This window comes from Lissotriton helveticus, chromosome 4_1, assembly GCF_964261635.1.
Source record: "Lissotriton helveticus chromosome 4_1, aLisHel1.1, whole genome shotgun sequence".
Lineage (NCBI taxonomy): Eukaryota > Metazoa > Chordata > Amphibia > Caudata > Salamandridae > Lissotriton > Lissotriton helveticus.
The window spans coordinates 99,447,316-99,461,980 of record NC_136063.1 but is presented as its reverse complement, the minus strand read 5'-3'; the positions used below and the strand labels follow the sequence as shown (position 1 = coordinate 99,461,980).

The following is a 14,665-nucleotide window of genomic DNA, read 5'->3' as shown; positions in this document are numbered from 1 at the left end:
GTGTCATCCCTTTCAATGATGCACGTGTAAAAGGAACTAACTCTGAACGTGAAAGTGAAGACATTTTGCAAGAAGCTGTGCCACCATCCAAGCGATTGAACACTTTGGAGCCTGAACTTTTGTTCCAGGATCAGACAGTACCTGGAAGCACACGTTACAATTTGAGACCGAGACCTATGGACAAATAAAATATTTTTTCCCCTCCAAGTACTATTTTTTTAGGTGCAGCTCTCCCATCTGAGAAAACTTGCTTATTTTTGTTTTTCGAATCGCCATCCGGGTTCCGCTGCTAGGGCCGCGATTGCTTAAAGTCTTTGGGGTGCAGCTGACGACGTTAGGTCGGCAGTTCTGGTTGGCCTAAGGGAGTTGCCATGGACTGACAGAAGCATTTCTAAGCAGAATCAACCTCCCGTCGTGGGCAGCACTTTAGAGAGGATGGAGTTTTCCGAGATGGAGAGACCTGCCAAGGACATGAACTTTAAAACAAGGATCTGTAAAACCATGACAAGGAAAAGCTTTTTGATATTGTGCATTTGTATGTTATTCAGTGTGATGATATTTTTAATAAGTTATGTTTTGTTCTCTTTTCGTGTAACCTTTGCACCCACTGCATCGCCCATACCTTCTCCTACTGTTTCCTCTCACTCTTTTCAACCCCTTCCTGAACACGAATCAGCTAGGAGATTAGAGTTCATTAATAATTCCTTTGTTCAGCTTTTGCACCAACACCAACTAGTAATGAACACAACTAACTGTTGGGTGTGTGGTCTTATGCCTCACACAACGGATAAAGGTATCCCTTATCTGGTCCTGCCATTCAGTCACAATGGTTCTGTGTGGGCATACAGGACAATGTTCATATATGCACACGAAATCTACCCCCTACGTTCTGTAACAGACAATCCTAGAAATAGTGCTCTAGTTAAGGGTATAGTAGACATGATTAAGGAAGGTATTTCTTATGAGACTATCCCGAGAGATGAGACACTAGTATACATAGGATGGAACTTAACCGTATATGGAGCTACTCTGAGTGAGAAACAGCAAGCTAAGAGATCTTCCCCGATTTGGATTGTACCCCATAAGGGTCATCTATGTCTGCAAGGTAATGGCACGAATCCCAGAGCTCAGTTAGGGAAGAGTATCTGCACTAAAACGTATGTTTTTGCAGCCCAGACTTCCCCTTCGTTCTTAGCAGCTAAGGGTACCTATTTCATCTGCCATGATAGAGCCTATACATGGTTGCCCCCTGACTTTTCGGGCTCATGTTTTGTTTCATTCCTGTTGCCTCCCACCTACACAGCAGCGGCAGATTACCACAAGACAAGGGTAGTTAGAGGTGTCTTGAGCAAAGAAGACACTGCAGGTCAAGAATTTGGGGACTTTGCAAAGGGTTTTCTGCCGTTCTGGGGATCCATGGCTAACAGCAGGAACATAAGGCAATTGACAAGGGTGGTTGAATCCACCGTGATTGAAACTGCTGGTGCCCTTAGCAACTTGACTGCTGAGCTCCAGTCGGATCGACTTATGACCCTTCAGAACAGGGTCGCTTTAGATGTCATACTTGCAGACCGAGGTGGGGTATGTAGATTGATCCAATCGAGTTGCTGTGCTTTCATTCCAGATAACGCTCCAACAGTGTACCAGGCCATCTCTAAACTGCATAAGATTTCCGAATCTATTCATGTAGATAAAGGAGATTGGTCGTTGATGGGATGGTTCTGGGAACTGGTATCCGCCTGGGAATGGAAAATTCTGATGGTCATTGGGATGGTCTTAGTCATTCTTTTCCTGTTCTGTCTGTGCATACAGTGTGCTCCTGCAATATGTGGCCTCTGTGTTACATCATGTGTAAGGAAGCCTGTATCAAGAGATGAACTAAGTACTAGAATGATGTTACAGCAACATCTCAATGACTTTAGGAATATAGATCTGGACTCAGATTAGCATGAGGATAGATTAATTGCCTATGTAAGGGCAAAAGGAGGGTTTGTGGTTCTGAAACATTCTGAACTCGTGTAGTAATTCAGACTCGAGAATAAAACTTCATCGTAACATGACGAATTTAGTATCAAAAGGCCGAGAATGACGAGTACACCATGTACAAGCATTTTCAGCATATTCGAGTGACGATTTCACCCCAAAATCGTCATTTTCGTTCTGAACCCTTGGCTTCCATTTTGTGTATGCCAGCCATTTTGTGAGTTGCCCTTTACATAGGCCTTAATCCAGCTGGATTCGATTCCAAAAGGACACGTACACCTTAATCGACTTTCCTATGACCTGTGCAAGTTGGAACCATTGCCCCAGGCCAAACCTGTTAGGTCAGTTCCTCTCCAGTGGCCGAACAAGATAGCATCAAGGCTCAACAAGCCATAAAACCTTCTGATCGCACACACACCCTGCCGAATCTTGCTCACATCTTTCCTGCTCATTTCTCTCACTTGTTTTATGATGGGGAGGTGCCTGTTTTATTGGGGGTCCACTGGTATCTGATGGAAATACCGGACCTTGCTGGGTAATTTATTTTGGGCTGGATGAAGTGAAATATGGACATGTCATCATGACTCTGCTTTTTCCCTTGTACTCGAAAAATGTTAGTAGTGTATTGTAAATTCATGAATGTTTGCCTGAAGCTGAATATTTTGTATAAAAAGAGAAGCCTGGTTTTGTGAATTCGAGCAGTCTCCTGAGAATATACTTCCCGTGTGTTGTACTTCTAGGACACTTGTTACCTTGGTTGCAGCCAATAAAATCGATCCTTGACTTCACCTAGAAGACTCTGAGTTTCTGTGGTCTGAATCAGGAAGGACTCGAGGTCTCTGGGTGTACCCTGACACCGCTGGGTTGCCGGTTCTTTGCCGGTTCTTAAAAACCCAGTACCTCACTTCGACAACACTGATGGAAAAGAAACCACATGCCAATGCAGTCCTTTGTCTGAAAAATTTACTTTCCTATGTACTTCCCTTGCGGTCATCAGGTAACCCTGATTGAAGATCTGAAAGTAGAGTCTACTTGTTTGGTATACTATGATGTTTCAAAGAAAATTATGAGTTTTCTTAAAATAACCCTCACCCACCAAAGTGATCCATGGTGGCATGCTTCATCATCGGGTTCTTCCCGCTGCCGGAAAAGGTGTGCTACGACTGACGGAGAAATGGGAGCACCTTGTTGGGTATTTGACTATGAGGGAAGGTAGTTGGAGGGTCAAGAATAATAGTAAGGTTAACAAGTAGCTGGATATTTGGAGCGAATTATTTATCAAGCTCTCTAGCTGGTACTAGTAAAAAGGGGGGGTGGGTGGAGACTTCACACTATGATGGGTGCATGTCTCCAGGTCCACATGTTTCAAACCTAACCCGTAAGGCTGTACCGTCCGGACCAAAGGAAATGACCCCATGTACCACTCCAAATGTTACTTTATGGTCTTGTTGTATATTCAGTTACAGTGTTTCTTATAAATGAAATACTATTTCATGCACTTATAATACCTACTTGGTATGTATTCTCTTATTTAAAGCCTACTTGGTGCATACTTTCTGTTAAGAAATGATAGTTCCATAATTAAGGCCCCCTGAGCTCTTCCCGGGAAGGAATGGGCGCTTGTAGTCACAGAATCGTCACAGCGGTTCCCTTGCTCGGCATAACCTGCCTTACACGTGGCTCCTTCCTTTTTAAAGTCTGGTGGCACTGGCAAGTGCACCCACCCCAGACCAATACACTAAGTCCTGCCTGGGAGGTGGTCACACCTTTCTGCGATAGGAAACCTATTGTTCTTCCTTCCCCTGCTTGAGTTCAGCAGCAGGAGGGCAGAATCATGTCTGTGGTCGGCAACAGTACTAGCTTGCTTGCAGACCCTGAAAGGCTGTTACTAGGAGTACAGGGGGGTCCCTTAAGCCCCCCCAGGTCATGGGATCATACTTCCAACACTCGAATTTGTGTTTATGTATGATTGCAAAATGTTTGATACTGAACATGACCAGGATCGGTGCAGCCATTATACAGTTAGAAATCTTGCAATGATTGATGTCCACTATATGTCTTAAAATGGCTGCCTGCACTTACAAACGCCTTGGGAATTGACTGAGGGGTATCCTGGACATTCAGGGGCACCCTCACACTTGTAACCAAGCACCATGCCCTCCAGATTGAAGAGCCTGCCAAAGGGGTGACTTATAGGTTTTAAGTGCAGTGACCTCAGATATAAGGAAACTTGTATCTGTTGTGAGTGGTGCAAGCACCAACTCACACAGGCTGCTACGGTAGGCCAGTAGTCACGGTTTAAGTGGACTTCCAATACATGCTACATCACATGGGAGAGCCCTGGTGTACCGAAGCCCTGGGTACGCCAGTACCATATACTTGGGACTTATAAGGATACACCAGTAGCCAACTGTATAGGTACCAAAGTACTTACCAGAACCAATTTAGAGGAGAGAGCACAGATGCAGAGGTCATGATTAGCAGGAACCCAGCAAACTAGGTCAAAATCATACTGATACCAGACAAAGAGTGGGGGTAACCATGCTAAAAAGATCCTACCTTCCTACACATCCATCCAAAGCAGTTGACTTCTAACAGGAACATGATTCCTATCATGCCCCAAACCCCAGAAAATCCTCACCCAAAGCAGTTACGTCAGCTTCACACAGTGAGATCCGCAACAGCAGATCTGCAATGAAGCAGAAGCTGGAATTTTCAGATACTGTTACACACTAAAACCTCACTCTCTTACTTCCTATAGCGACCTAGATCAATGACATATCCCATGGTAGCGCAGGCATCTTCAGAGACTCCCTACAGTGATCTTCCACATTATAATGCTGCACTCTGATTCTACGTGCTCTACACAATTTACCTTTCAGAATCAATGCAATCTACCATCCACCAGATGATAACACAGCCTTTGTTGAGGAATGTATTGACCATATTAATGAACAAATAACACAAAGCAACAAAGCAATACTTTTGGGAGACTTTACTCTTCACCGGAGAACCACAGAAGAGTCTGCCGTTACCCACTTCGACTCTACTCTCTCCGACAACGGATCCAACATAACCAAAAAGCAAAACACACGAAAGGTCCTATACTTGACCTCATTATCCCCAAAGAAGACCTTCTCCTAGTGGATGCACCTAAACCAGTAGACTTGTCTGATTATTTCCTTATTCCTTTCACCTTATGACTCTCATATATTGTGTTGATGGGCCATCTTAAAAGAAGCAATTACCTGGTTTCAAGATCACAGAAACTTATACAGCAGTATTATTCAGCAACGCTGCCTAGAAAGTACCACCTCCCATCGGCCCCATCACAGATGTCAATGACTTGACCTCCCACAGTTTTGGAGGTCTCTGATCGGCTTGATAATGTTGCTCCAGTTCAAAGCAAAAATAAACAACCTAAACCATCGGGCCCACTGTTCAACAAGGCCTTATATAAGGAAACAAAATCTTAAGGATTCTAGAGAAGAAATGCAGACCGTTGCACTCCACCGCTTACCTCAAATGTCTCAGAAAAGCAAAGTCCCTATACAAAAGACATAACTTTTGTGAAAAATCCAATCACTTTATATCCTTACTGGACTCAGCCAAAGAACTACCCTAGGCAAGTCCATGATTCTGTCAATACTGCTAACAGCCCTTCCACTTCCACATCCATACAATTTTATGACCAACCAACACAAGCGGAAGATCTTCTTTCTTCAGTTCTTTGACTTCAAAGTAAAATAGTTTTCACATCAAGATATTGACCTTCTCCCTCCCCTGATGTGCAAATTCAAAGACATTTGGAAAATATTTAACACCATTATGGAGGAAGACTTACTCAAACCCGTCATGAAAACCATATCACTATGTGAACACAATCCGGGGTAACATTAATAAAGACAGTTATATTCACAAGTTCCCCTACTTGATAAAATTGGTAAATCTCTCCTTCAGTCAGGGAACATTTCCCAACTGTCTCAAAACTGAACAAGTCACTACTTGCCTCAAAGAACCCTGTGCCAACAATAATGACCTGAACAACTATAACTACAAATTTCTTCTCTAGATTCTAAGATACCTTCTTCCCTCAATCACACTCATGACTACCTTCACAAGCGGCCTCTTTGTTTTCAACCTATTTAGTCCTGACTGTACCCTACCGTCTCTTGACGCCTATTTTTCTACAGTTTTTTTTATAAATGTTATTTTTGGCTTTGATTGATTTTCCCCTCTACTCCTTGAACCTTATAAAGCATGCCCTCCCCTCTCTGGGCGCTACTTATATATTTGATCTTATTGTTATCACAGTGCTGCTCTCCATACATTTGTAAAGCGCTCTATTACCCGCAATGTTCACGTTTGTGCAATAACAATCAATCTACATTTTTAAAAACTATCACCCGATCTTGAACCTGCCTTTCCCTGAAAAAAATCACTGACAGGTGTGTGGCGGTGCAGCTTACGCAACACATCAAAGATAACAATTTCCTAGATTAATACCAATCCTGTTTCAATCAGGTGCTTGAGGATGCAACTCCTGCCTCCTCACTCTTCTCGATGTGTCAGCCATCACACCCTCCCACTAACACTCAAAAATCGTTTGGGCATTAATGGCGTAGTCCCGAAATGGGTTGAATAATTTCACACGGGCAGATCGCAGAGGATAAAAATGTATGACTGTCCCTCAACACTGTAGGCGGTGGAGCATGGGGTCTCCCATGGGTCTATTCTTGCCCAACACTATTCAACCTGCACATTGAGCTATATGGAGTCCTCCTTAAAAGCAGGGGTTTTGTATCGTCAATATGACGATGACACACAGCTATATCTAAAGGTCTCCTCACCAAAAGACATCTCACTCCTAGCCATCAGCTTAAACTCTTTAAAAAACTGAATGACCTCTCATCACCTAAAACTGAACCCTTTCAAAATAGAATTCCTCCTCTCTCCTTGAAAATTAACACTTCCATTACAATCCTGGATGGACATACTCAGCATCCTCAACAGTAAACTCACCATCGTTGACAATGGTAAATCCCTAGGAGTCATCCTAGACAAGAAGCTGAACTTGCAATCTCAAATCAGCACCAAGGCCAGAAATGCATGCTGTCATATATGTCTTCTCTGGGGCATCTGCTGCTACATTCCAGAGCAAGATCTGAAATCTTGCGCCCAATTATTGGTGCTCTCCCGAATCAACTATCGTAACATGTTCTTGACTGGTCTTCCTTTAAACCCATTTAACTCCCCTGAAATCGATCCAACACTTGGGAGCAAGCTTCGTCTATGGGGCAAAAACGAAGGACCACATTAAACCTATGCTGGTCTCCATCCCCTCGCTGCCAATTGAAGCCAGGGATATAAACAAGACTGCTTGCATCACTCAAAAGGCCCTACGCACATCTGATTCCTGTTACCTAGCAGATAAACTTGAGCTTTCCAGGAGGTTCTAGAACATCACAATATAGTGAAGCATTGCAGCTAGAACCTAGAGATGGGCGAGCTAACAAATTAACTAGGAGAGCCGAGCTAGAGGTCAGCCAAAGGTCTGTCTCGGATCTTAGAGCCTGTGCACGATCCGAACCGTGAAAATATTTGCTATGTGAATCATACAACAAACATCACATCAAATATTATATAGTCTCTTCAAAATTCAAAAAAGCGTATTTCTTTAACATGTGGAAGCTTTGACATTAATTGGGCTTTTTATAGAGTTTATAGCATGGCACTGACAATTACTTATTACAAGTGATAGCTTTGTACAACTGGTAGTCTGAATTCACATATTTGAAAGTGCTTTTATACATGATAAATAAAAAACAGTTTTAGTGAAATAAAATATTTACCTAAGATCAAACTATTTAAGCGTGGAAGCCGAAATTTAAACAGGTTTTTTGGTTTCACTTTTTACAAACCCACCAGAAAATGGGTAGTTATATGTCTTTCCTTATCATAAGGCTTCTGCGACAAAGGACCGCCAAGGCCACTCTAGCGGACGGAATTAAAACAATAATCTCCCAAGTCATAGTTTACTAAAGCTCTCGTCAGTCAGTACAGTCCTAGCGTCTTTAGCATTACACCAGCCCATTCTGCCCACTGCACAGACTCATCAGCATCTGTCACTATTGAGGGGAGACAGAAGCTTTTTCTAGTCTTAACAGGAGTGAATATCATCCCATTTCTAGGGCCACTCGGAACATCTCTAGCAGTCTCCAAAGTTATGATTCATTAACATGCAGACTATATACAATTGTTCTTAAAGACTTGTAAGAGACCTCAAAATATTACAAACTTGCCACATGACAATTTAGATATCGAACAATCTACAAATGCTAAACTCACAGAAAAAGAAGTCTGCCTTGTAGCATCTTGCTACAAGTAAAGACAGACACTTGTTGTGTTTCAACTGGAGCTTTATTATTTACCTCCAGTGCCTTCCCTGTCCCTACTCTAACTGCCCTCATCCTGTCCCTACTCCACCTCTTCCTGTCCCTGACCACCTAGCTCCTCCCACCCAGCTACTAGACTGCTAACATACAACATCTCCCCCTTTCTTAACAAAACTGATAACATATTCAATCATATCTCTTCAATGAGTCTCTTTGGTCGCTGAGTATTGTGGCGCCGCCTTGCGTTCATTTCGACAGTGTCCTCTTCAGTCTGGGGTATATCCAATTTATTCAGAGCCTCTAGATCATGTTGATCAGGGGTTCCAGGATCTGGTGACACAGTGGGGTCAAGCAATGATCCGATCGAGTCCTGGGAGCACTTCTTAAAGTGAGACACGTTTCTCGTATCTCGACGGTGGTCAGACTCCGCCGTCAGCATGGTGCCTTTCTGCCGAGTGACCAGTAGTGGTTCATCACGAAAACGACAGTCTGTTTTCTTCTGTTGGTCTTGTTTCACTAGTACATAGTCTCCTTCGTGCACAGAAGGTGATCTTGCTCTTCGTTTTGCGTCGGCATACGACTTCATCTTGTCCTTATTTCTCTTGTCCATCTCTGCCATCTCTAGATGGTTGTGGGTGGGTGATATAGCTCGCAGTGCTCCATCCCACGTTGGGATTCGGTTTCTCATGGGGCGACCTAACATCAGCGTGGCAGGACACTTGCCAGTGGTCGAGTGGGGAGTTGTCCTGTAGGCCCTGAGGACCTCGTTGAGAGCGATCTGTAGGTCCTTCTTTTCGGCACAGGCCTGCTGAAATGTTTTCTTGATTGTGGCCATGAAGCGTTCAACTGTGCCATTTGCTTGTGGCCAAAGGGGTGTGACTTTCCTATGATGGAAGTCCAAGTGTCGGGCATATGCTTCAAAGTCATGTCCATTGAAGGGAGGACCATTGTCTGTCTTCACCTCTCTAGGGACACCCCAGGTGGCAAATAATTCATCCAGCACCTTAAGAGTACTGGAGGCACCGGTGGAGGGTACGAACTGTGCGAATGGGAAGCGAGAGTACTCATCGACTATGACTATCACGTACTTGCCAGAAGACAATGGTCCGTAGAAGTCCACAGCAATTTCTTGCCATACTCCCGCCGGTAAGGGGGTCATTTGCAATGGGGCCGGGGGATCACCTTTGCTTGTCAGTTGGCACGGGTGACAGTCTTTCAGGGTGGATTCCACCATTTGGTCTAGTAGAGGAAACCACACACGCTCCTTGAGCGCTCGCTTTGTGGATACAACTCCCCGGTGACCTTCATGAGCAAGATCAATGACACCTTGCTGTAGAGTTCTGGGAATCACGATTCGCTGTCCCCGCAGTATGATTCCGTCTGAGGTCACCGACAGTTCTTCATGGACATGCCGGAATGCTTGCAGCTCGTGTCTGGTGTCCAGCTCACTGTCTTCATCCTGAGGGTCATGCCTCCACCTGTTGGCTCGAATCTTGCTGAGAACCTTTTGCAGGATGGTGTCCTGTGCGGTGGCGTCTCGGATCACATCCATTGGAATGGCAGGAGGTAGCGCCTGGTCAGCTACGAAATGGATGTATTCCTCGGCAATCGAAGGGTGAGAGTTGGTTGACGCAGGCGGGTGTCGAGACATGTAGTCTGCTGGGTTTTCAGACTTTCCCGGCTTGTGTACGATCGTGAAGGTATACTCCTGAAGCCTCAGGCCCCACCTCTCAATTCTGGGGGGCATTTTTGCACGGGGGTTGCCGTAGATGGTGACTAGCGCCTGGTGATCCGTGATCAGGGTAAAGTGCTTGCCGTAGAGGAAGACATGAAAATGTTCACATGCCCAGACCACTGCAAGGCTCTCCTTCTCAGGCTGTGAGTACGCCTTCTCGGGGTCGGACAGGCTGCGGCTAGCATAAGCAACAATACGTCTCTGGTCAGAGTCATGGTCATATTGCGCTAAGATGGCCCCCAACCCTACGGGGCTGGCATCTACGGTGACTTCAGTCATGCGTCTGGGGTTGAAGTAGGAAAGGTTATCGGCCGACTCCATGGCCCTCTTGATCTCTGTGAATGCTTGCTCACACTGAGGAGTCCATTCAAAGGGTTGCCCTTGCTTGGTCAAGGTGCGGAGCGGGTGGCTGATGGTCGCGTAGTCCCGGATATACCGGGCGCAATAGCTAGCCATTCCCAGGAAGGATCTCAGATCGCTGACGTCCTGAGGACACTTGGCGTTGTTCAAGGATGCCACTTTTTCTGGGTCAGGTTTCATTCCCGCTCCTGAGAAGATGTGACCGAAGAACTTCAGTGTAGATTGGTGAAATTCGCACTTGTCCTTGTTCAGGGTCAAGTTCGCATCAAGCAGGGCATGACAGACGCGGTTGAGTGCAATGTCGTGTTCACGGGTGTCGGAGCCATAGACAAGGATGTCATCGCTGTAATTGAGCGTATTGGGGATGTTTTGGATGATCTGTCTGATAGCTTCTTGGAAAATTTCAGCAGCTGAAGACACACCAAAGCTCAGTCTCTTATATCGAAAGAGTCCCAGGTGTGTAGCAAAAGTTGTGATGGGGCGTGACTGGGCGTCCAGTTCCAGCTGGTGATAGCCCTTGTTTAGGTCCAATTTTGAGAATACCTTGGCGCCGTTCAATGCCGAGATCATGTCACATAGAAGTGGCCCTGGATGGCGTTCACGTTCTATCGCAGTGTTGGGGATGCGCATGTCGACGCACAGTCTCACTTTGCTGGTGTTGCCCTTTTTTGGTACAACGACTACCGGCGAAACCCACGGGGTCGGACCGTCCGTGCGTTCAATGATGTCGGCAGACAGGAGGTCATTGATCTCTTCTTCGACAGCCTTTTGAAGGTGGAAAGGAACACACCGGGGGTGCTGAGCAACAGGCCTGATTTGCTTGTTGACATGTAGGTGTATCTGACGGTTCTTCAGCTTCCCTAGCCCAATGAAAAGGCGAGGAAAACGATTGACAATGTTCTGGTCATCACAGACTTTGAAGAGGATCTCCACGAGACGGAGGCGCTCCGCAGTCGGCAGGCTGAGCAAGCAGTCAGCCTCGGGTCCTTTGATGACATGAATGACTGCGTCAATAGTGACGTTGTCATGTGCAAGTGTAGTCGGGAATTTGCCAACACATTGCAGGGGTTTCTTTGACATCCAGGTGTAGACGCGTACAGGTGCATGAGCCAGCGACGGCTTGGGGCGCATCCTCTCGTACTCGGTGACAGGGATGTAGTTCAGCGAAGCTCCGCTGTCCATCACGAATTTGGTGTCGTGATTCCCTACTTTGATGTGCAACCGAGGGTACTTCTTCAATTGATCTGGGTCTGCGATCATGTTTGCATAGTGCTTCGTGTATTCGGAGCCTCGAGATGAAGATCTGGAGCTCCGGGACGGGGATCTGCGGTCCCATCGCGATGTGTGCGACTCCCTGCTGGAATGAGGTGAGCTGGAGGACCCTGCGTCTGTGTCATTGACGGCTCTCACATGGTGCATTTTGGTGTCCGATCGGGACGACCTCCCAGTTCCACTTCGCGTTTCTTTGTTGTATTCGCCACACATTGCTTCGAAATGGTTTGTACGACCACACTTTCTGCACCGCTGGCCCATGGCAGGGCAAACATCCACGTGAGGGTAGTCATATCCGCACCTGAAGCATCTCCTTGCCCTTTCAGGTTTCTTCTCTCTTTGGCCGGTTTCCCGCCTCCTGTGATCTGAGCGCCTCGAGCGAGACGACGGTCGCGATGTCCACTGACTGTCTCTCGAGCGTCTTCGCCCGCCACCCAGGTCTTGAACTCGATGTGCTTGCTCATTGCTCACTTTGCGTCCCGATTCAATGGTGGCAGCAAGCTCTTCAGCCTGATCGTAGATGCGAGTCAGTTCCTCAATGTCATCCAGTTCTTGCGGCTTTCTCAGCAGTCGTCTCCTGAGGGATTCTGAGTGGCACCCCTCTATGATCTGAGATTTGATGGCGGCGTCAGTTGAAAAATTGTCGGAGTCGCAGTGCCTCGATAGTCGCCGCAGTCGAGTGATGAATGTGCTCATTGCCTCGTCTTTTCCTTGCCGTGCTTGATGGAAGGCATGGCGCTCGTAGTCCACGTTCTTTTTGTGGAGGAATCTCTTGTTTAGTGCGTCGCGCACTTTGTCATACGTTCCGGTGTCTGCGGCAGGGAGATCCTTGATCAGTTTACTGATTTCACGCCCAGCTAGATTCCGGAGAGCTATCAGCTTGTCCTTGTCAACAGTCACTTTGGATCCTTCGAGGTAGTCCTCGAAGTCTTCGAGCCATTCCTGCCACTTGGGGCCCATGCTTCCACCTGTTGTTATGGTGACTGGTTCTGGGGCCCTCAAATGTGATCCTCCTGCAAAGAGGGGCTTGACGTCATCTCGCCGCGGTGATAGCGACATTGTGGGACCACAAAAGTTAGTGTTGGAGACTTGTCGATGCTTGTTTGTACCTCTTCTCGCCAATGCTTGTTATTTGCTCTCGTCAATGCTTGTTTGTCTCTTCTCGCCAATGCTTGTTCATTTGTTTTTGACAGTGCTTGTTTCTTTCTGGTTACCAATGCTTGTTTCCTTATCGTTACCAATGCTTGTTTTATTATGTTCGCCAATGCTTGTTGCTGAACTTGGTTCGCCTGACCTCAAAATGGCCGCCTACAGTTTGCACAGGGAGGCTGTCCCAAAAGTTGCCTGACTCAAAGATGGCCGACGTAGTTGTCTGCAGGCACTACTTTCTCTCTCTTCACTCGACCCTGTTTCTTCACACAGGACTCACCGGTCGCTTCCAGGGTCAACACACTCCAGATTTGGCTCCCTTTGGTCTTCGCCACCATCAGGTGAGGTTGGGGTGGGCTCCCGCCTTACTTTGCAGGGTCCCGCGTTTTTCCAGCGACAGCGTGCCAACACTCACGCATCAGGTGTGAGGTTTTCCGACGTCGGGCCGCACTCGGGCTCAAATTTCACCACGCTCGACAGCGCTTGGCAGGAGACCTTCGTGGGGGCGACGTCCTCCACCCCAAGGCACTTTTCTTTCACTTTTGGGGCTTGGCAGAGTCGGGGTGGGCTCTCGACTTCTGCATGCACAGCGCTCACCCGTTTTGCACGCTTCACGCGTGAGTCGCGCTTCGGCGCGAACATCGTCTCCTCTTCGAGCGATTCAGCGCTCGGTGTTTCGGCTCCCTCTTGGGTCCCTCTCAACTGCGGGGAGGGATAGGGTCACCTGCTGCTGGTTTCTTCATCAGGCAGCAACTCTGCACAGCCGCGTTTTCTCCTTTTTGGCGCTGCACGGGACAGGGCACTCTCGTGGGGTCTTGTGGGCTGCTTTCATCCCCATCCCACCCTCGTCACCAGTTGTAGCATCTTGCTACAAGTAAAGACAGACACTTGTTGTGTTTCAACTGGAGCTTTATTATTTACCTCCAGTGCCTTCACTGTCCCTACTCTAACTGCCCTCATCCTGTCCCTACTCCGCCTCTTCCTGTCCCTGACCACCTAGCTCCTCCCACCCAGCTACTAGACTGCTAACATACAACATGCCTCTTCTTTTCAAAACATCAAAAAGATTTGACCAAATGAAGTGGTGTCTCATGGATCTTGACACCAGTGACAAGCTAGCATTCATCTGGGACAATACTTAGTTCTTTCTCAAATATAAACTCACCAATGCTGCAAAATCTTTCCTCTAACCCTTAATAAAAATCAAAAACGTTCTATCCAGAAGCAAACCGAAGTCTGACTTTACTGCAGTTTACAACAGGACTCCAGCGATTACTTGCTGACAGCCATACCCAATTACCCCATCACAGATCACAGCATTTAATTTAACTGTCCAACTGATCTCTTCGATTTACATAACTAACTTGGGAACCAAGCATCCAAATTATAATATTTTGCGTAGCATAAAAATCCATCCACATGAAAAAACCTACATAGCAACCTACTGCCTCACGAGACTAATAAAAAATCAAGTAATCAGTAAAGAAATACTCTCTCCTACTAGAGTCACAAACCTTCAAAACATGCCTTGCCATGACAATCACTTCACTAAGACTGCTCAAGCTTGGTAAATCTCTCTTCCACTAACCTGAGAACTTTACAAACAATCCTCTCCTCAAAACCGATTATTGCCAGCACTTGAAAGAGATACTGAAATCGATTGAATCCTCAGTACTTTGTAGTTGTCTTGTCTCCCTAACTGTGCCCCCACTTCTACCCTCCCTGTCAAAGGATATTAAAGAGCTGAGGTTCTTGATGTAATTTGTTAAAA

The 14,665-nt window shown here is 46.3% G+C and overlaps 1 protein-coding gene across 1 annotated transcript; it reads left to right on the top strand.

Moving 5' to 3' along the window:
• Positions 1-450: 450 nt before the first annotated feature.
• LOC144827947 (endogenous retrovirus group PABLB member 1 Env polyprotein-like) lies at positions 451-1,947 on the top strand. The gene has a single exon (XM_078686111.1). The coding sequence runs from the start codon at positions 451-453 to the stop codon at positions 1,945-1,947; it is 1,497 nt and encodes a 498-aa protein (XP_078542237.1).
• The last annotated feature ends 12,718 nt before the right edge of the window (positions 1,948-14,665 follow it).

Excerpts from the sequence above, each read along its gene's own strand:
- LOC144827947 (XM_078686111.1), top strand. The coding sequence starts at position 451 with ATGGAGAGACCTGCCAAGGACATGAACTTTAAAACAAGGATCTGTAAA.